General features: G+C 43.2%; 1 protein-coding gene across 13 annotated transcripts in view; it reads left to right on the top strand.

Moving 5' to 3' along the window:
• LOC125459155 (RING finger protein 145-like) overlaps positions 1–18472 on the top strand; it is a 175897-nt gene that overhangs the window by 126011 nt on the left and 31414 nt on the right. Inside the window, exons 1-2 of one of the 13 annotated variants that reach the window (XM_048545196.1) lie at positions 16330–16375; positions 17008–17074. The exons of 7 other annotated variants lie outside the window; for them this stretch is intronic. In XM_048545196.1, coding sequence (XP_048401153.1) covers positions 17029–17074 — 46 coding nt within the window. In that variant the 5' untranslated portion in view covers positions 16330–16375; positions 17008–17028. Of the gene's footprint in view, positions 1–16325; positions 17075–18472 lie in introns of those variants that run through there. 5 more of the 13 variants (XM_048545181.1, XM_048545188.2, XM_048545205.1 and 2 more) reach the window with 5 other exon arrangements.

Here is an 18472-nt window from a genome sequence, read left to right as displayed (position 1 = left end):
GGTGGAGTCAGTGAGGTGGACAGAAGCGGGAAGCTAGTTGAGAGTCGGGTATTTTAACAATGCAAATGTAAGATTAGAGTCTGATTACCATGTACAAAAGAATTTACTACAAATAATAAGGATTTCTAAAGAAGTCTGATTCTGTAGACAGTAATTCACCTTGCTTTCCCTTTGACTACTGTGGCCTGAACCTAAACCCATGGATGTGAGCATAATATCGCACAATAAAACACGATCAGTATGAGCCTCTCAGCAGTGGAAGTTTCAGAAAGCCGATTCATTTACAGCGTTGATCGAAACACTGGATGTGCCAGGCCCCCTCTCCGTGGGGCCATAATTTAGAAAATCCTGCTGGATGTAAATAAAGTAGGAGAGATGATGGCCCAGTGACCCATAAATTCAGATCATGTGTGGGACACCGTAGCAGATGGGAGAGTTAGATTCAATAAAAGTTTGGATTTAAGTCCAATAATGGCCACCAAACCTTTAGCAGGATGAACATGTGAAGAGAATTTAGTTTGGTTAATACTATATTCACTAGAGTTTAGAGAATCAAGAGGGAAAGAAGCCTATTAAATTCAATCATGACTATCATGTGGAGGTCCCAGGGTTGGACTGGGGTGGATAAAGTCAGAAATCACACGACACCAGGTTATAGTCCAACAGGTTCATTTGAAATCACGAGCCTTCAGAGCACAGCCCCTTCGTTGATATCACTATGTAATTGTTTCAGTGATCCCTCACCATGAGCCCAAAGGAAGAAAATGTTGGCAATGTACCTGGTGTACAGCATGGGTTGGAGGCCCTGCGCTGCAAAGAAGTCTTGCTCAAGCCTATTGGACTATCACCTGGTGTTGCGTGATTTTTGACCTTACCCACCCCAGTCCAACACCACATCATGGCTACTAGCAACATCACAAACTGCTTGCTCAAAGTGGAGAGGATCTCCAAGAAGATTACACAAGTATCGACGAAATATGCACCAGGGTATGTCAACATTTTAATGCATAAGTTCAAGCAAGAATATTTGCTGCACAAGACCTCTGACCAATGCTATACACCAGATATATTGAGGAAATTTACTTCCTTTGGACTCATGGCAAGGAATCACTGAAACAACTACATAGCAATATCAACGAAGGGGCTGCACTCCAAAATCTTGCGATTTCAAATAAACCGGTTGGACTGTAACCTGGTGTCGTGTGATTTTTGACTTTGACCAGGACTAGACAGGGTAAATACAGGAAAGGTTTCCCAATGACCAAGAAGCCCAGAACCAATGGGCACAGTCTAAGGATGTGGGTTAGATCATTCAGGACTGAGATGATGAAAAAATTCTTTACCCAGAGAATGATGAGCCTGTGGAATTCTCAAGATCACTCTGATCATAGAACAGACTCAAAAGGCTGAATAGCCTACTCCTGCTCCTATTTCTGATGTTTTCATGAAAACATTAACTCTGTTTCTCATTCCTCAGATGTTGCCAGACCTGATCTGTTTTCCCAGCACTTTGTTTTAATTCCAACTTCTGGAATCCACAATACATTGCTTTTATGCTTAGCAAATCATACTTCTGGAAAATAAGAGATAATGGGAACTGCAGATGCTGGAGAATCCAAGATAATAAAGTGTGAAACTGGATGAACACAGCAGGCCAAGCAGCATCTCAGGAGCACAAAAGCTGATGTTTCGGGCCTAGACCCTTCATCATTGGGCTCATCCGAACATACACAGGCACCTGTCAGCCTTGCAGCTGTAAAAATAAAACATAACGTTGTTGACTTCACTCTTTTTACATTGTCAAAACCTCGTGAAATGAAGCTAAGCAAAGTAACATGATGTTACAATGTCGAGATGTATATTGTCTTTACTTAAGCAGACTCTATAATATCAGATTATTCCATGAATCTGTTGATTATGTGATTTTGATTAAACAAAATCAATCATAAAAAAAAGTTACTTTCCTGACTAATACCACATATATTATGGTCAGTCTTTCCCCAGGGGCTCTGCACAGTTTGTTTGCTAATTATTCCTTTCTGACTGCACAACTGAATCTCACAGAATACTGAATGGCTTGGACAGAGTGGATGCTGGGAAGATGCTTACATTGGTGGAAGAGACTAGGACCCGAGTGTATAGTCTTAGAGTAAAGGGAAGGCTTTTTAGAACGGAGATAAGGAGAAACTTCTTCAGCCAGAGAGTGGTAAATCTATGGAATTCACTGCCACAGAAGGCTGTGGAGGCCAGATCATTGAGTACATTTGAGACTGAGATAGATATGTTCTTAGTTATCAAGGGAATCGAGGGTTATGGGGAGAAAGCAAGAGAATGGGGGTTGAGAACTTATCAGTCATGATTGAATGGTGGAGCAGACCCAATGGGCAGAATGGCCTAATTTCTGCTCCTATGTCTCATGGTCTTATTCAGTACATAATCACCTGTTCTTGACTTAGTTCTTCAACATATTGATCCAAAAAACCATCTCCTACAGCTTCAGGAATTCCTCCACTATGACAGTGTTATTGATTTGATTTGCCTGTACCTGTACACAGATTAAAATTGCCAATAATTGCAACTTTTATAGGACAAATTGATGCAGTGACATTACTGCAATACACCTACTCTCTAGATTAGTGAGGATTCTGAGTCAACTCATCGCAGTGGTTACAAACAGTAAACAAGGTCATCAGATACATAAAAGAGAAATCGCTTTGTTGGCCAGGATAGTCCAGAGCAAGAAGAAATACCCTGAAAATTAGAATTAGCTCATTGATGGGTGATGCCAAGGCACAATTCTTAACAAGAAAGAGTAGGGGACATCTGAAATTCACTCTCGCTAAAAGATGGACCTCAGTAAGGCTTTTTACAAGGTCTCACATGGCTGAATGGTTAAGATGCTATGGGTTCATGTTAATTTGGCAAATTGGATGTGGAATTGGCTCAGCGGCGTGAGGTGGAGAGCAATTGTTGAAGAGAGTTTTGGAATGAGAAGCTTGTGTCCAGTGGCATACCACAGATTTCGATGCTGCATCCCTTGTGACTTCTAGTGTACATTAATGATCTAGGCATAAACATAGGGAGGTGGGACCATTAAGTTTCCAGATGACACAAAAAGTAGTGTTGTGGTGAGAATTATTGAGTCACAGAGACATAGAGCTGTGCAGCATGGAAACAGACCCCTTGGCACAACTCATAGAACATAGAAGATAGAATATTAGAGCGCAATACATGCCCTTCAGCCCTCAATGTTGCGCCAACCTGTGAAATCAATCTGAAGCCCAGCTAACCTACACTATTCCATTATTATCCATATGTTTATCCAACAACCCTTTAATTCACCTTAAAGTTGGCGAGACTACTACTGTTGCAGGCAGGACATCCCATGCCTTACTGCTCTCTGAGTAAAGAACCTACCTGTGACTTCTGTCCTATATCTATCACCCCTCAATTTAAAGCTATGTCTCCTCGTGCTAGCCATCACTATCTGAGGAAAAAGGCTCTCGCTGTCCACTCTATCTAATCCTCTGACCATCTTGTATGTCTCTATTAAGTCGCCCCTTAACAGAGAACGTAGAGCTCGGTCATGCCGACCAAATATTCGAATGAATCTCATCCCACTTTCCAGCATTTGGCCCATATCCCTCTAAACCTTCCTATTCATGTACCCATCCAGATGCCTTTTACATGTTGTAACTATACCATTCTCCACCACCTCCTCTGGCAGTTCATTCCATACACACGCCACCCTCTGTGTGAAAATGTTGCCATTAGGTGCCTTTTCCCTCTCACCATAAACCTACGCCCTCTTGTTTTGGATTCCCTTACTCTGGGGAAAAGACTTTGACTATTCATCCTATTTATGCTTCTCATGATTTTATAACTCCAGTAAGGTCACCCCTCAGCCTCCGATGCTCCAGGGAAAATAGCCCCAGCCTATTCAGCCTCTCCCTATAGCTGAAACGCTCCATCCATGGAACACCCTTGCCGACCTTTTCTAAATCCTTTCAAGTTTCATAACATCTTTTCTATAGCAGGATGACCAGAGTTGAATGCAGTATTCAGTAATGGGCTGAAGCATTGTCCTGCACAGCTGCAACACGCCCTCCCAAATCCTATACGCAACACACTGAACTAAAAAGACAAGTGTACCAAATGCCTTCTTCACCATCCTATCTATCTCTGACTCTGCCTTCAAGGAACAATGAACCTGCACTCCAAAGCCTTTTTTGTTCAGTGACACTCACTCAGACCTTACCATTAAGCATATAAGTCCTGCTCTGATTTGTCTCACGAAAATGCAACACCTCACATTTATCTAAATTAACTTTCATCTGCCACTCCTCGGCCCATTTGCAAATCTCATAGAGTCATAGAGTAATACAGCATGGAAACAGGCCCTTCAGGCCAAACTGGTCCATGCTGGCCATGGTGTCCACTCAGCTCATTCCAATTGCCCGCATTTGGTCTATACCCCGCTCAACGCTCCTCATCCATGTACCTATTCAAATGTTTTTAAAATGTTGCTCTTGTACCTGCCTCAACCACTTTCTCCAGCAGCCCATTCCTTATACACACCACTCTCTGCGTGAAGAGGTTGCCCCTCAGGTCCTTCTTAAATCTTTCCCCTCTCACCTTAGACCTTTGCCCCCGGTTTTCAATTCCCCCTCCCTGGGAAAAAAGACTTTATGCCTTCATCCTAGCAATGACTCTCATGATTTATACACCTCAATAAGATCACCCCCAATTCTCCTATGTTCCATGGAATAAAATCCTATCGTGGTCAACCTCTCCCTATAACTCAGGCCTGATAGTCCTGGCAACATCCTCATAAATCTTGTTTGCACACTTTCCAGTTTAACTTTCCTATAACAGGGTGACCAAAACTGTACACAATCCTCCAAGTGCAGCAGCAACCACTTATATGCCAGTAACATAACGCCCCAACTTCTATACTCAATACTTCAACCAGTGATGACCAACAAGCTAAATGCCTTCTTTACCATCCTGTCTACCTGTGATGCCCCGTTCAACGAACGATGTACTTGTGCCACTGGGTCCCTCTGTTCCCTGGCACTCCTCAGGGCATTCCCATTTACTGTATAAGTCCTGCCTTAGTTTGACTTTCCAAAATGCAACACCTCACACTTATCTATATTGAATTGCATTTGCCAATCCTCAGCCCGCTTCAACATCTGATCAAGTTCCCTCTGTAATGTTTGACACGTTCCTCGCTATCAATGTTACCTCCTAATTTTGTATCATCCGCAAACTTACTAATCTTGCCTTGTACATCCACATCCAGATCATTTATGTAAATAACAAATAACAAAGGTCCCAGCACCAACCCCAGTGGCACACCATTAGTCACAGGCCTCCAGTCCAAGAAACAATCTACAGCCATCACTCTCTGCTTCCTACCATCGAGCCAATTTTGAATTTAGTTCACTAGTTCTCCCTGGATCCCATACAATCCATTCTTCATGACTAGTCTGCTATGCGGGACCTTGTCAGCGGTGTCACTAAAGTCCATTTGTACAACATCTACTGTCCTACCCTCATCCATCCTCTTGGTTACCTCTTCGAAAAACTCTAAATGATTTACCAGACATGACTTCCCACGTACAAATCCATGCTGACTATCCAAATATTGGTTGATTCTGTCTCTCAGTATCCTTTCCAATAACCTTCCTACCACTGATGTCAGGCTCACTGGCCTGTAGTTCCCTGCTTTGTCTTTGTTACCTTTCTTAAACAATGGAACAACATTAGCCATCCTCCAGTCTTCTGAAACTTCACCAGTGGCTAAAGATGAAGCAAAAATCTCTGCAATGGCCTCTGTAACTTCTTCCCGAGCCTCCCACAACATCCAGGGATGGACTTGATCAGGCCCAGGGGATTTATTCACCTTAAAGCGATCTAAGGCTGCTAACACCTCCTCCCTGGTAGTATGTATGCCCCACTTGTTTCCCTTATTTCCTTAGCATCGATGATTCTCTCCTCAGTAAACATTCTTGGGATTAACTTTATCTGCCAGATCCATCTCATATTATCTGTTTGCTCCTGCAATTTCCCTCTGAATTGTCCTCCTACACATTTTATATTCATCTAGGGATTCGCTCCAGCCTGATAACTTAAACCCAATGAATGACTCCTTCTTTTTCCTGACCAGAGCCTCAATATCCCTCATCAGCCAGGGGTCCCTAACCTGCCAGCTTTTCTCTTCACCTTAACAGAGGCATACTATTCTTATATTCTTGATATCACACACTTAAAAGTCTCCCATTTGCCAGTCATTCCTTTTCCTTCAAATCAACCTCTGCTAGATCCTGTTTAATGGCCCCAAAATTGGCCCTGCTTCGGTTTAGCTCCTGAACCTGTGGACCTGTCTGAACGTTGGTAAATGCAATTTAATCCTGAAAAGTGTGAAGTGGTATATTTGAAGAGGACTAATATGGCAAGGAGTAAACATTGAAGAGTAGCAGTCTAGGAAGTATACAGGATCAGAGGAACTATGATGTCCTTGTCCAGAGACCCTTGAAGCTGCAGGTAGATAAGGTGGATAAAAAGGTATATGATATGCTTGCCTTTATGAGTCAAAGTATTAATACAAAAGCTGAGAGGTGAGAATGGAGTTATATAATGGTAGTTAGGCAATGAACAAAAACAGAAGTTACCGGAAAAGCTCAGCAGGTCTGGCAGCATCTTTGAAGTAAAATCAGAGTTAACATTTTAGGTTCGGTGACCCTACCTCAGTAGTTAAGCCACAGCTTGTACAGTCCCGGTCGCCACACTACAGGAAGGATGTGATTACACTAGAGAGGGTGCAGAAGAAATTTGCCTGAATTAGCTGGAATGATTCAGCTATGAAGAGAATGGAAGTAGTTTCCTTACAGTAGAGAAGGCTGAGGGGACAACTGGTTGAGGCATACAAAGCTCTGAGGGGCATGGCCAGGGTAGATAAGGAGAAAGCTTTCACTTTAGTCTCGGCATCAAAGCCAGTATAGTTTTTTTTAAAGTAAGGAGCAAGAAGTTTAATAAGCCTCACACAACCAGGAAAGAGAGATCACATCTGGAGTGAGACACAGCCCGAGTGAGTGTATATTTCTGGGATTTTTGTTTTGTGTTTTGAGTGCAGCGAGTGCCTTCGCTTGCTTTGTTGGTTCCTTGTTCAGAAAGTCTTTAAGTTAAAGCTCAGGTTTGGGGGCCCAGCTCAAAACAAAGAGTGATATCACAGGAAAAATGTATGTTCATTGGTTGTTAGTAGTTGCCAATTTGACTATCTAAGTTACTTTCAGATTAAAAATAAGTCGAAGAAACATTTTTCAGAGTGAAATCTAAAAAACCCGTAGTATTTTGTTTTCAAAAGCACACAAGTTAATAACAAATCATATAAAATAGAGATGCCAAGCAATGTGTAGTCCCTTTTTTCTGTAGGAGCTGGTGGACCCCATTTAGGTTCATAGTGACCTCTTCTGCAGCAAGTGTTGTTTGCTGAAGAACTCTATCTCAGAGTTGATGAGCTGGAGTCCGCGCTTGGAATTTTGCAACACATCAGGGAGGGGGAGAGTTACAGGAGGGAGTAACACCCCTTAGCTTAACTATCTCTAATTCGGTCAGTAGTCAGGAGCAGGAGGGTGTGACTATAAGCAAGGTAGGTAGAGGGATCCAGGTGGTAGTGCTGAAGAAAACCTTAGCCCTTAAGCTTGTCTAACATGTTTCAGATTCATCCTCCCTGTGTGGGTGAGAGTGGGGGGCAATAGGGAGCATGAGTAAACTGAGAAATATAGTTGTAATTGGGGACAGTACAGTCAGGGGAATAGACATTGTTCTCTTTGGCTAAAATCAAGAATTCCGAAGACTGTACTGTTTGCCTGGTACCCAGGTGCAGAATATCTCGCCTGGGCTGCAACAGAACTCACAGTAGGAGAGGAAGAATCCAGTTGTCGTGGCCCATATATGTGCTAATGATATGGGTAGAAAGAGGCTTTGCTGAGGTAATATGAGCATCTAGAGTCAAAATTCAAAAAGCAAAACCAAAAAGGTTTTGGATCACTACCTGAATCACAAACTTACTGGCATTGGGTCAACAAGATTAAAGAAATGCATGTGCAATTTAAAGATTGGTCTGGGAGAAATGGGTTCGAATTCATGGGACATTGGCACCAGCACTGAGGAAGGAGGGAGCTGTTCCAATGGGAAGGGCTCCAACTGAATCATGCTGGGACCAGAGGCCTGGCGAACTGCATAACTAGTGCTTTGGAATGGCTTTAAACTAAACAGCTGTGCGTAGCAGGGGAAAGTTCATTTGCATGGAAAACTGGGAAATCAAAACAAAGGTGAAGATGGGATTGAAGGGTCACTGATGTTAACAGAAGGGACAGAATGTGCAAATTATGTGTGTCATATTGTACCAAGAGGACATAAAAGTGTAGAGAAATTTTAGAATAAAACAAACTTAAAGGCTTTGTGCCCGAATGTATGAAGTATTGGGAATAAGGTAGACAAACTGATGGTACAAATGAAAGGAAATGACTGTGATCTCATATCTATTATAGAAATATGGCTACAAAGGATTCAAAGCTGAGGACCTAATGTTGAGGGATTTTTCACCGTTCAGAGAGACATGAGGGATGGAGAAGGTGGTGGGTAGCACTGTTAATATGAGATAAAATGAGGACAGTTGTGAGAAATGAGCTGGGATCAGATGATGTAGCGTTCATTTAGGCGAATGTTACAAAGCAGCAAGAGAAAGAAGACATTGGTAAGAGTAATGTACAGGTCCCCTCTACAGTAGCCACTCTGTATGAGAGGCTATAAGTCAACAACTAGTAGGAGCATGTGAAATGAATAGCAGAATAATTATGAGTGAATTTTGTATTCATGTTCATTGGGTTAACCAAATTGAAAAGATTAATTACGGCAACAAATTCGCAGAGTGTTTTTTAAAATTACTTTACGGAATGAGAGTGTCACTGCCCAGGCCAGTATTTATTGCCCAGAGGGCAGTTAAGAGTCAACCACATTACTGTGGGTGTGGAGTCACATGTTGGTCAGACAAACTTAGGATGGCAGTTTCCTTCCCTAAAGGACATTAATGAACAAATGAGATAACAAGGCGTAGAGCCAGATGACCACAACAGACCAAGCAGTATCATAGGAGCAGGAAAACTGATGTTTCGGGCCTAGAAGTGTCCAGACCCGAAACGTCGGCTTTCCAGCTCCTACGATACTCCTTGACCTGCTGTGTTCACCCAGCTCTACACCTTATTATCTCATATTCTCCAGCGTCTGCAGTTCCTACTATTAATGAACAAATGTTGTTTTTTCTAGACAACTGACAACGGTTTCATGGTCATTATTAGGCTCTTAATTCCAGATTTTTAAAAAAATTGAATTCATATTCCACCAAGGTAGGATTCAAACCTGATTCCCCAGAACATTTCCTGGGTCTCTGCATCAATAGTCCAGCAATAACACCATGAGACCATTGCCTCCCCTCAATTAGGGGTGGTCTCCTAGACCAACATGTCATGGAGGCCACCAGGGGGCGGGTGATCTTGGATCTGGTTAATGAGGTAGATCCCAGATGAACTAATGATCATAAACAATAAAAACAAAAGTTGCTGCAAAAGTGCAGCAGGCTTCTGTGGAGAAAGTATCAGAGTTAACGTTTTGGATCCGGTGACCCTTCCTCAGAACGTGAGCGGGAGAGGCAACTTGTGTGAAGATGCAGAGGATGTGGGAAGAATCTTAAATGATTTTTTTGTCTCTGAATTCACAAATGAAAGAGATGGTGCGGATACAGTAATTCAGGAGCAGCATGAAATAATGAATAAAATAATAAACGAGAGAAGAAAGGTTTGAGGATTTGGAATCCGGGAAAGTGGATGGCTTGTTCCCCAGGCTGTTGAAGAAAGACTTGGAGGAAATAGCAGACGTTCTTAGGATTATATTCTAATCTTCACAGAAAGAGATGTGCTGGAGGACAGGAGGAATGCAAACATAGTTCCGTTGTTTAAAAAGGGTACAAAGGAATACAATTATAAGATAGTTAGTCTTCTTTCAGTTGTGGGAAAATCAGAAGAAATTGGATAAATTGTCACTTAGAAAGTCATGAATTAGCCCAATGGTAGTCAGCATGACTTTGTTAAGGGAAGGTCACATCTTACCAATTTGATTGAATTGAATAAGAGACAAGGAGGATTGATAAGGAAAGTGCTGCAGATGTTGTCTACATGGATTTTAGTGAGCCATTTGACAAGGTCCCACATGGCAGACTGGTTAAAAAAAGTAAAAGCCCATGGGATACAGGGTAATGTGTCGAATTAATTCCAAAGTTGGCTCAGTAACGGGAAACAAAGCGTAATGGTCAACGGCCGCTCTTTCAAACAGAAATCTGTTTCAAGTAGTGTTCTGCAGAGACCTGTATTGGGAAGCCTGTTGTTTGTTTAATGTATTGACAATTTGGGCTTGAACACGATAGGAGGTGCACAGTTGGGAAATTTGAAGATGACACAAAAATTGGCCGTGCAGTGCATAGTGCAAAGGATTGGTTGTAAGGGCCAAAATGAACTAGATGGGTTGGTGGAGTGTGCAGGGAAGTGGTAGATGGAGTTCAACTCTGTTCAATGTGAAGTCAAAAGGGAATACACAATAAATGGAAATTTACTGATTGGGGTAGATAGAGAGTCATACTGCATCGAAACTGGCCCTTCTGTCCAACTTGTCTGTACTGGCCAGACATCCCAATCTGAGCTAGCCCCAATTTGCCAGCATCTGGCGGAGGCAATGGCCTCATGGTATTATCACTGGACTACTAATCCAGAGACCCAGATAATGTCCTGAGGATCCGAGGGTCAAATCATGCCACAGCAGATAGTGGAATTTGAATTCAATTAAAAAAAAATTCTGGAATTAAGGGTCTAATGATGGCCGTGGGTCCATTGTTGATTGTCAGGAAAAACCCATCTGGTTCACTAATGTCCTTTAGGGAAGGAAACTGCTATCATTACCTGGTCTGGCCTACATGTGACTCCAGATCCACAGCAATGTGGTTGACTCATAACTGCTCTCTGGGCAATTAGGGATGGGCAATAAATGCTGACTTATCAGCAATGCCCTTATCCTGTTAACAATTAAAGGATTTGACCTATATCCTTCTAAGCCCTTCCAATTCATATACCCATCCAGATGCCTTATATGAAGTGGCAGATCTTAGTGTGCAAGTACACAGATCCCTAAAATTAGCAATACAGGTAGATAAGATAATTAAGGCAGCATATGGAATGCTGTCCTGTATTGGCTGAGGTATAGAATACAAAAGTAGGGATATAATGCCGAAACAAGGCCACAACAGGATATTGTGTGCAGTTCAAGTCACCGCACTACAGGAAGGATATAATTGCTCTGGAGAGAGTGTAGAGACATTTACTAGAATGTAGCCAGGGCTGGAGAATTCAGATGTGAGGAGAGATTGGAGAGGATGGAGTGGTTTTCCTTGGAAAAACCACTTCCTTGGAAGTGAGAAGACTGATGGGTGACATGATTGATGCGTACAAAATTCTGAGGGGTACAAATAAAGTAGACAGGAAGAGTTCAAAAAATCCAGATGTCATTGATTCAAGCTAAGTGGCAGAAGTTTTAAAAGGGAGTGTGAGGAAAATTTTTTTTACACAGGGGATGGTGGGTGTCAGAATTGGCTGCCTGAGTTGGTAGTGGAGGCAGAGATCCTAAACTGTTTTTAAAAACACCTGACTCTGTGCCTCTCTGATGAAGGGTCTAGGCCTGAAAAGTCAGCTTTTGTGCTCCTGAGATGCTGCTTGGCCTGCTGTGTTCATCCAGCTTCACACTTTGTTATCTCAGATTCTCCAGCATCTGCAGTTCCCATTATCTCTGACTCTGTGCCTTAAGTGAAGCAAGCTGCAGGGCTATGGACCATGTGCAAGGAGATGGGAGGAGAAAGGGCATCTGTGCATCTTTGTATAGGCATGGAACAAGATGGGTCGAATGGCACCTTCCGTGCTGTATCATTTTTACAGGTTATATAGTTCCGTGGAATAAGGCGGTCTTTTTCAAGTTCACAATCTGTAACTATTCGGGTTCTACATGAACACAACCACAACTGATTAAAAACAATCCACTAAATCAGTTTGGAGCTTACAACTAAACTGTATGCTGTTCACTACCTCCTGGGGTTTTTTTTATGTCATCAGCAAATTTTCCAATTGTGTCCACATTCAAATCCGAATCATTAACATATAAGACAAACAGCAGGGGTCGAAAATTGTCGAGGTAAAACCCGGTACAGGTCCCACCTTCCCTAGAAACGGTCCCAATTCCTCAAGAAACCTAAACATTTCCCTGGGACACCATTTCCCTACTCACAAGTTCATCTGATCTATCCTCTTATTCCTTCCGTTGCTAGCACACGGCGCTGGGAGTCAGCCTGAGATGACTACATTTGAGGTCCTGCATTTTGTCTCCTAATTTCCTGTATTCAGTTTTCGGATCCTTATTCCTTTGCTTACCTATGTCATTGGTACCTCTGTATACCACAACCACTGGCTGTTCACCCTCCTGCTCTAGAATGTCCTGCAGGTACTCCGTGGCATCCCTGCCCCTGGCACTAGGGAGGCAACATCCTGGATTCACGCCTGTGGCCACCGATATGACTGTGAGTACCTTTTACTCTTGAGTCCCATTTCATTATAGACCTGCTGCTCAATTTCCTCCCCTTCTGTGTAACAGAGCCACCTGTGGTGACAATGAACCTGACTGATGCCGCTTTCCCTCCCAACAGTATCCAAAATGGCCACAGGAGACGCCTGCACTTCTTTTTTCCCTGGTTCTTTTACTTTGTCTGATGATCACCCATTCTCTTTCTGCCTGTGTTATGTTCTCCTGTGGTGTGACCACCCTGCTAAGTGTGCTATCCATGACATTTGCAGCATCGCAGATGCTACACTGTGACCCAGTAGCTGCAGCTGGACACGCTTCCTGCACATATTGCCATCAGGGACACTTGTAGCATTCCTTACTTCCCACATTTTACAAAAGATGCACACCACAGGTCTCCTGTCATGACATCTGTCTCGATTAAGCTAGTTACTCCCTGTAAGAGGATTTAATTGAGCTCGGGACCGTTCATCATTTCAAACACTTCTATTGTGAAAGTCCCTACCTTCATTTAATCTTATGCTTTGAAAACTGTAAGCAAATACTCTTACAAATTGTCATCTTCTGTTGGGGCTTTCTCACTTTCTGAACTGCCTGGACTGGAACTGTGCACCACACTCAGTCTTTCAGCTTCAGCTGCTCCCTGTCTCACCTAACTCCTGGTTTTCCCCAGACTCTAAAGCACTCTTGTTTAGCCATTCAACTGCAGCCAGATTTGCAGACGACAAAAAAAAGGTGGAAAGTTACGAGAAGGACACAAATAGCTTGCAGAGAGGTACTGGTAGGTTAAGTAAGTGGACAAAATGTTGGGAAATGGTGTATAATGTGGTTAAATGTGAAGTTGTTCATTTTGAAAGACAGAATAACAGAATATTATTTAAACAGAGAAAAATTGCGGAAAGCTGTAACACAAAGGGACTTGAGGATGCTTGTGCACATAACACAGGTCTAGCAGAGAGTCAGGAAGGCTAATGGAATGTTGGCCCTTATTCCATGGGCTTGGAGTACAAAAGTAGTGAAGTCTTACTGCAACTATATATGCAAGGTGCTGATGAGACCTGTTCCGGAGTATTGTGAGCAGTATAGATTCCATTATTTAAGGAATGTTATTATTTCATTGGAGGCATTCAGAGAAGGTTCACAAGGATGATCCCTGGAATGGAGGGATTGTCTTATGAGCAAAGTTTAAACAGGTTGGGACTCTATTCATTGGAATTTAGCAGAATGAGAGGTGATCTTATTGAGACACAGAAGATTTTTAATGGACTTCACAGGGTAAATAATGAGAAGATGTTTCCCCTCATGGGAAAGTCCAAAACCATAAGGCATAGTCTCAGAATAAAGGGGACCCATTTTAACAGTGAGATGATGACAAACTTCTTCCATCAGAAAGTTGTGAGTGTTTGGAACTTCTTGCCACTGAAACCTGTGGTGACAGAGTCCTTGCGCACATTTAAGGCTGAAATAGACAGATTCTTGATCAGTTGGGTCATGAAAGGTTATAACTAAAGGGCAGGAAAATGGATGTGATGAACGTCAGATCAGCCATGATCCTACTGAATGATGGAGCATGCTTGAGGGGCAAAATGACTTTCTCCTGTTCCTATTTCTAATGGTCTAATAGTCTTTAGAGGGCATTTGAGGAAATCTTTTCACTTAGAGAGTTTTGAGATATCTGAAACTCAAATCAAAAAAGGGTGGTAGATTCAAGAAACATCAAGGCATTTTAGAAGTAGTTGGATTTACACTTGAAATACCACAGCATGTGCGGCTGTTTATGATAAATAAGGTAATCAAGGCTTATGGGGATAAAGCAGGAAAGTGAAATTGAGAATTATCAAATTAGCAATGTCTCATTGAATGGTGGAGTAAACTCAACAGATTGAATGGGGTGGAGGGGGTAGTTGGCAGGGGAGTGGAAGTTGGCACTTTGGGTGGTGTCGCAATTATTGAACTGAAAATTTAAGCTCTCCCAGGGAAGAACCGAGGAATCTTGGGGGTGCTTGTCCACAGATCCCTGAAGGTGGCTGGACAGATTAATCAGGTAGTCAAGAAGGCATTTGGACACTTGCCTTGAGTAGTTGTGGTATTGATTATAAGAGTTGAGAAGTCATGTTAGACCACAGCTGGAGGATCGTGTGCAGTTCTAGTCTTTGCACTATAGAAAGAACGTCATTGCACTGGAGGGAGTGCAAATGAGTTTTTTTTTGGTTTGTTTGATTTGTCATTGTCATTGTCACATGTACCTAGGCACAGTGACAAGTTTTGTTTTGCGCACAGGACAGGCAGAGCAAGGAATACAATGTTACAGCTATAGAGAGAGTGCACAAAGAGTGAGATCAACGTTAAATTTGAAATTTGAAGGGTCCATTCAGATGTCTAATAACAGCAGGGAAGAAGCTATTCTTGAATCTATCTGTGTGTGTATTTAAGTTTTTGTATCTTCTGCCCGACAGAAGAGTCATAGAGTCATGAAGGCTTGCAGCATAGAAGCAGGCTCTTCCATCTAACTTGTCTGTACTGACCAGTTTTCAAAATTGATCTAGTCCCATTTGCCTATGTTTGGTCCACATCCCTCCATACCTATCCCATTCATGTATTTGTCCAAATGTTTCTTAAATGACAAAATTGTACTTGCCTCCACCACAACCTCTGGTAGCCATTCCATAGGCTCAGCACCCTCTGTGTGAAAAATTGACACTTTTGTATCTCTTCCCTCTTACCCTAAACCTATGACCCCTAGATTCCCATACCATGGGGGAAAACTGTCAGCTATCTACCTTATATATGCCCTCTAAAAACTAATAGACCATAAGGCATCGATTTTATAGACCTTTATAAGGTCACTCCTTAGCCTCGTATGCTCCAGAGGAATAAAGCCCTGAAAAGAGTTTGGAAGAGATAATAATGTTGCCAGATGTGGAGCATTTCAGCTATGAAGCAAGGCTGGATAAACTCAAGATGTTTTCTTTGATGCAGAAATGAGGTTGAGGGTGGATAAGATTATGAACAGCATGGACAGGTTGAATGGAAAACAGCTGTTTGCCTTAGCTGAAGGATTAATAATAACAGGAAAAATTTTAAATGGAAAGGCAGGATGTTTTGCGTGGGTTTGAAGAGAAATGTCTTCACCCAGAGACTTATGGGGGTCTGAAAAGTGATGCCTGCGAGGGTAGGTGAGATGGGAAGCCTCACAATGTTTATAAAGATCTTGAAGAGTAATAACATTGAAGTCTCTTGGGACAGCGCAGGAAAGTGGGAGTAGTATATTATGGTGGTACAGACTTGATGGGCTGAAGGGCCTTTGCTGTAATATATGGTTGTCCCGCCCCTACCGGTTAGCGCCCCGCCCACTAGTCAAAGCCCTCCCAATGGCTGTGCCTCGCCCCCTCAGCCTGAGCCCCGCCCCTCTGCCGCGCCCAATCACCCTGACCGCTGACGTCACATAAGCCCCGCCCCTCCATTCGGAGGCCCCCGCCCAATTACCTTTTCCCGCCCACCCCCCCGAGAAATGCTAAGACGCGCCCCTCAGTCGAAGCCCCGCCCAGATATCTTGCCCCGCCCCCCCGTGGAACGCATTGACAGCCTCGAGGCGGCAGCAGCCAATCAGCTCTGGTTCAGGGCGGGGTCATGCGGGCACTTCCTGGACAGAGTTGACGAAAAATGGAGGAAGTGAGCGGCCTGGGAGAGTGAGTGAGTAAGTAGGGGAAGAAAGTGAGTGGGGGGGGAAAGAGAGAGAAAAAAGACGGGACTGAAGGAAAGAAAATAAATAAATAGAGAGCGAGCGAGAGAAACAGAACAGGAAAGGAAAGGGAGAAGGAAAGAGAAAGAGAAAGAGAAAGAGAGTGATGAGTGAGTGAGTGAAGGGGAAAGAAAGAGAAAGAGACATAGACATAGAGATAGAGATAGAGAGATTGTTCTGTGCTCGGGGAGTGGGGGAGAGAAGAGGGACCGCGACTTGAGAGAAAAATAGAATGGAAACTAGTTAAGGACAGCGAGAGAGAACGCAAAACAAGACTGAGTTATGAACGTGGGATTTTTTCAGGGCAAAACTAGGCAAAGAGGGTCAGGCATTTACAGGGCAGAGTGGCTTGAGCTGGCGATTTCCACGTTACCTGCTGGTACAGATAGCACTGGGGATTGCAGGCTTCCAGCTGCCGGCTCAGTGCTCACACTGCTTCCCAGTTTGACAGTGATAAAGTAATAGGTTACGGTAAATCAGCCACGATGCCTTTTGCAGACACCATGGCGAATGTGGCTCTGCGGGTGCCCAGTGTCATGCTGCTGGATTTGCTTTACAAATGGGATGTTGGTCACTTTGCTGAACAGATCCGAGCCAGGAATGAGGAAATGCTCATCAAATATAAATACGTTTTGTGGAATGCATACTATTTGGGTAAGGATTTCTACAATCTTTCCTGTCTTACAAAGGTTAAAAATTACTGCAGATTTGGAGTGGATGATATCATCACTGGTATGGACATTGCTTTTCAGCCTGGCATTAATTTCCACACAAGTTGTATTCCCCATCTGGTGTAAGTCTGTTTGGGGAAGACTTGTTAAAATAGAGTAACCTGTTCAGCTTAACACTTGAACATGTAAGACCTTTAACTTGTGTCACCTACAGGTTCAGCCAGGGGTAGGACGGCAACCTATTCAGAGATGTTATTATGTATCACCAGAGTATATGCGTCTTGGACCTGGTTCTCCTCGTCCAGTGGTATGGACACTAGCACTGCACCACAAGAGCCCCTATAATCCCAGATGAATATTTTCTGATCATCCTGTTCAAAAATGTTATTACTCCTCTCTCGACCAGGTGGGGCTTGAACCCACCTCCTGGTCTAGATGTGCGTACTCCATCACTGGCTGTACACCCTCTGTTGCTCTATCACTCAACATCTCCCACCAGTATCAACACCTCTTTTTAGACATTTTCTGCTTCACAGTTATGCTCCTGTATATACTCAGTCCAGGCCCAACCTCCTCAGTCTGAGTTCTGATATTTCATATATGATGCTCAAGGCCCAAAAAACTTTTGGCTGCTTCACCATTGACCAACTTACATCATAACGTCAGAAGTGGGGATGTTCGCTGATGATTACACGATGTTCAGCATCATTTGCGACAACTCAGATGTTGAACCAGTCTGTGTTCATAATTAACAAGCTCTGTACAATATTCTGGCTTGGGCTGACAAACACCAGGCAATGACCACTTCCAATAAAAGACAATCTAACCACCGACCCTTGACATTCAGTGGTGTTACCAACATTGAATCCCCCACTGTCAACAACCTGGGGTTACCATGATCCAGAAACTTGTCTGGATTCACCACATAAATACAGTGGCTACAAGATCAGATTCAGAGGCCAGGAATATAGCAGCAGGCACTTCACCCCCTGACTCCCCAGAGTCTGTCCATCATCTACAAGGCACAACTTGGGTGCCTGATGGGATACTCCTCACTTGCCTGGATGAGTGCAGCTCCAACAATACTCAAGAAGCTTGACACCATCCAGGACAAAGCAGCCCACTTCATTGGCACCACATCCACGAACATTCACTGCTTCCACTACTGACACTCAGCAGCAGCAGCAGCAGCAGCAGTGTGTACTATCTACAAGATGCACTGTAGAATTCACCAAAGATCGGCAGACAGCACCCTCCAAACCATGACCACTTCGTCTTAAAGGACAAGGGCAACAGGCATTTAGGAACACCACCATCGGCAAGTTGCCATCCCAAACTACTCCCTATTTGGAAATATATTGCTGTCCCTTTACTGTTACAG

The sequence above is a fragment of the Stegostoma tigrinum genome, chromosome 1 (genome assembly GCF_030684315.1).
Source record: "Stegostoma tigrinum isolate sSteTig4 chromosome 1, sSteTig4.hap1, whole genome shotgun sequence".
Lineage (NCBI taxonomy): Eukaryota > Metazoa > Chordata > Chondrichthyes > Orectolobiformes > Stegostomatidae > Stegostoma > Stegostoma tigrinum.
The sequence above is the reverse complement of the archived record's forward strand: the minus strand, read 5'-3'. Positions and strand labels throughout refer to the sequence as shown.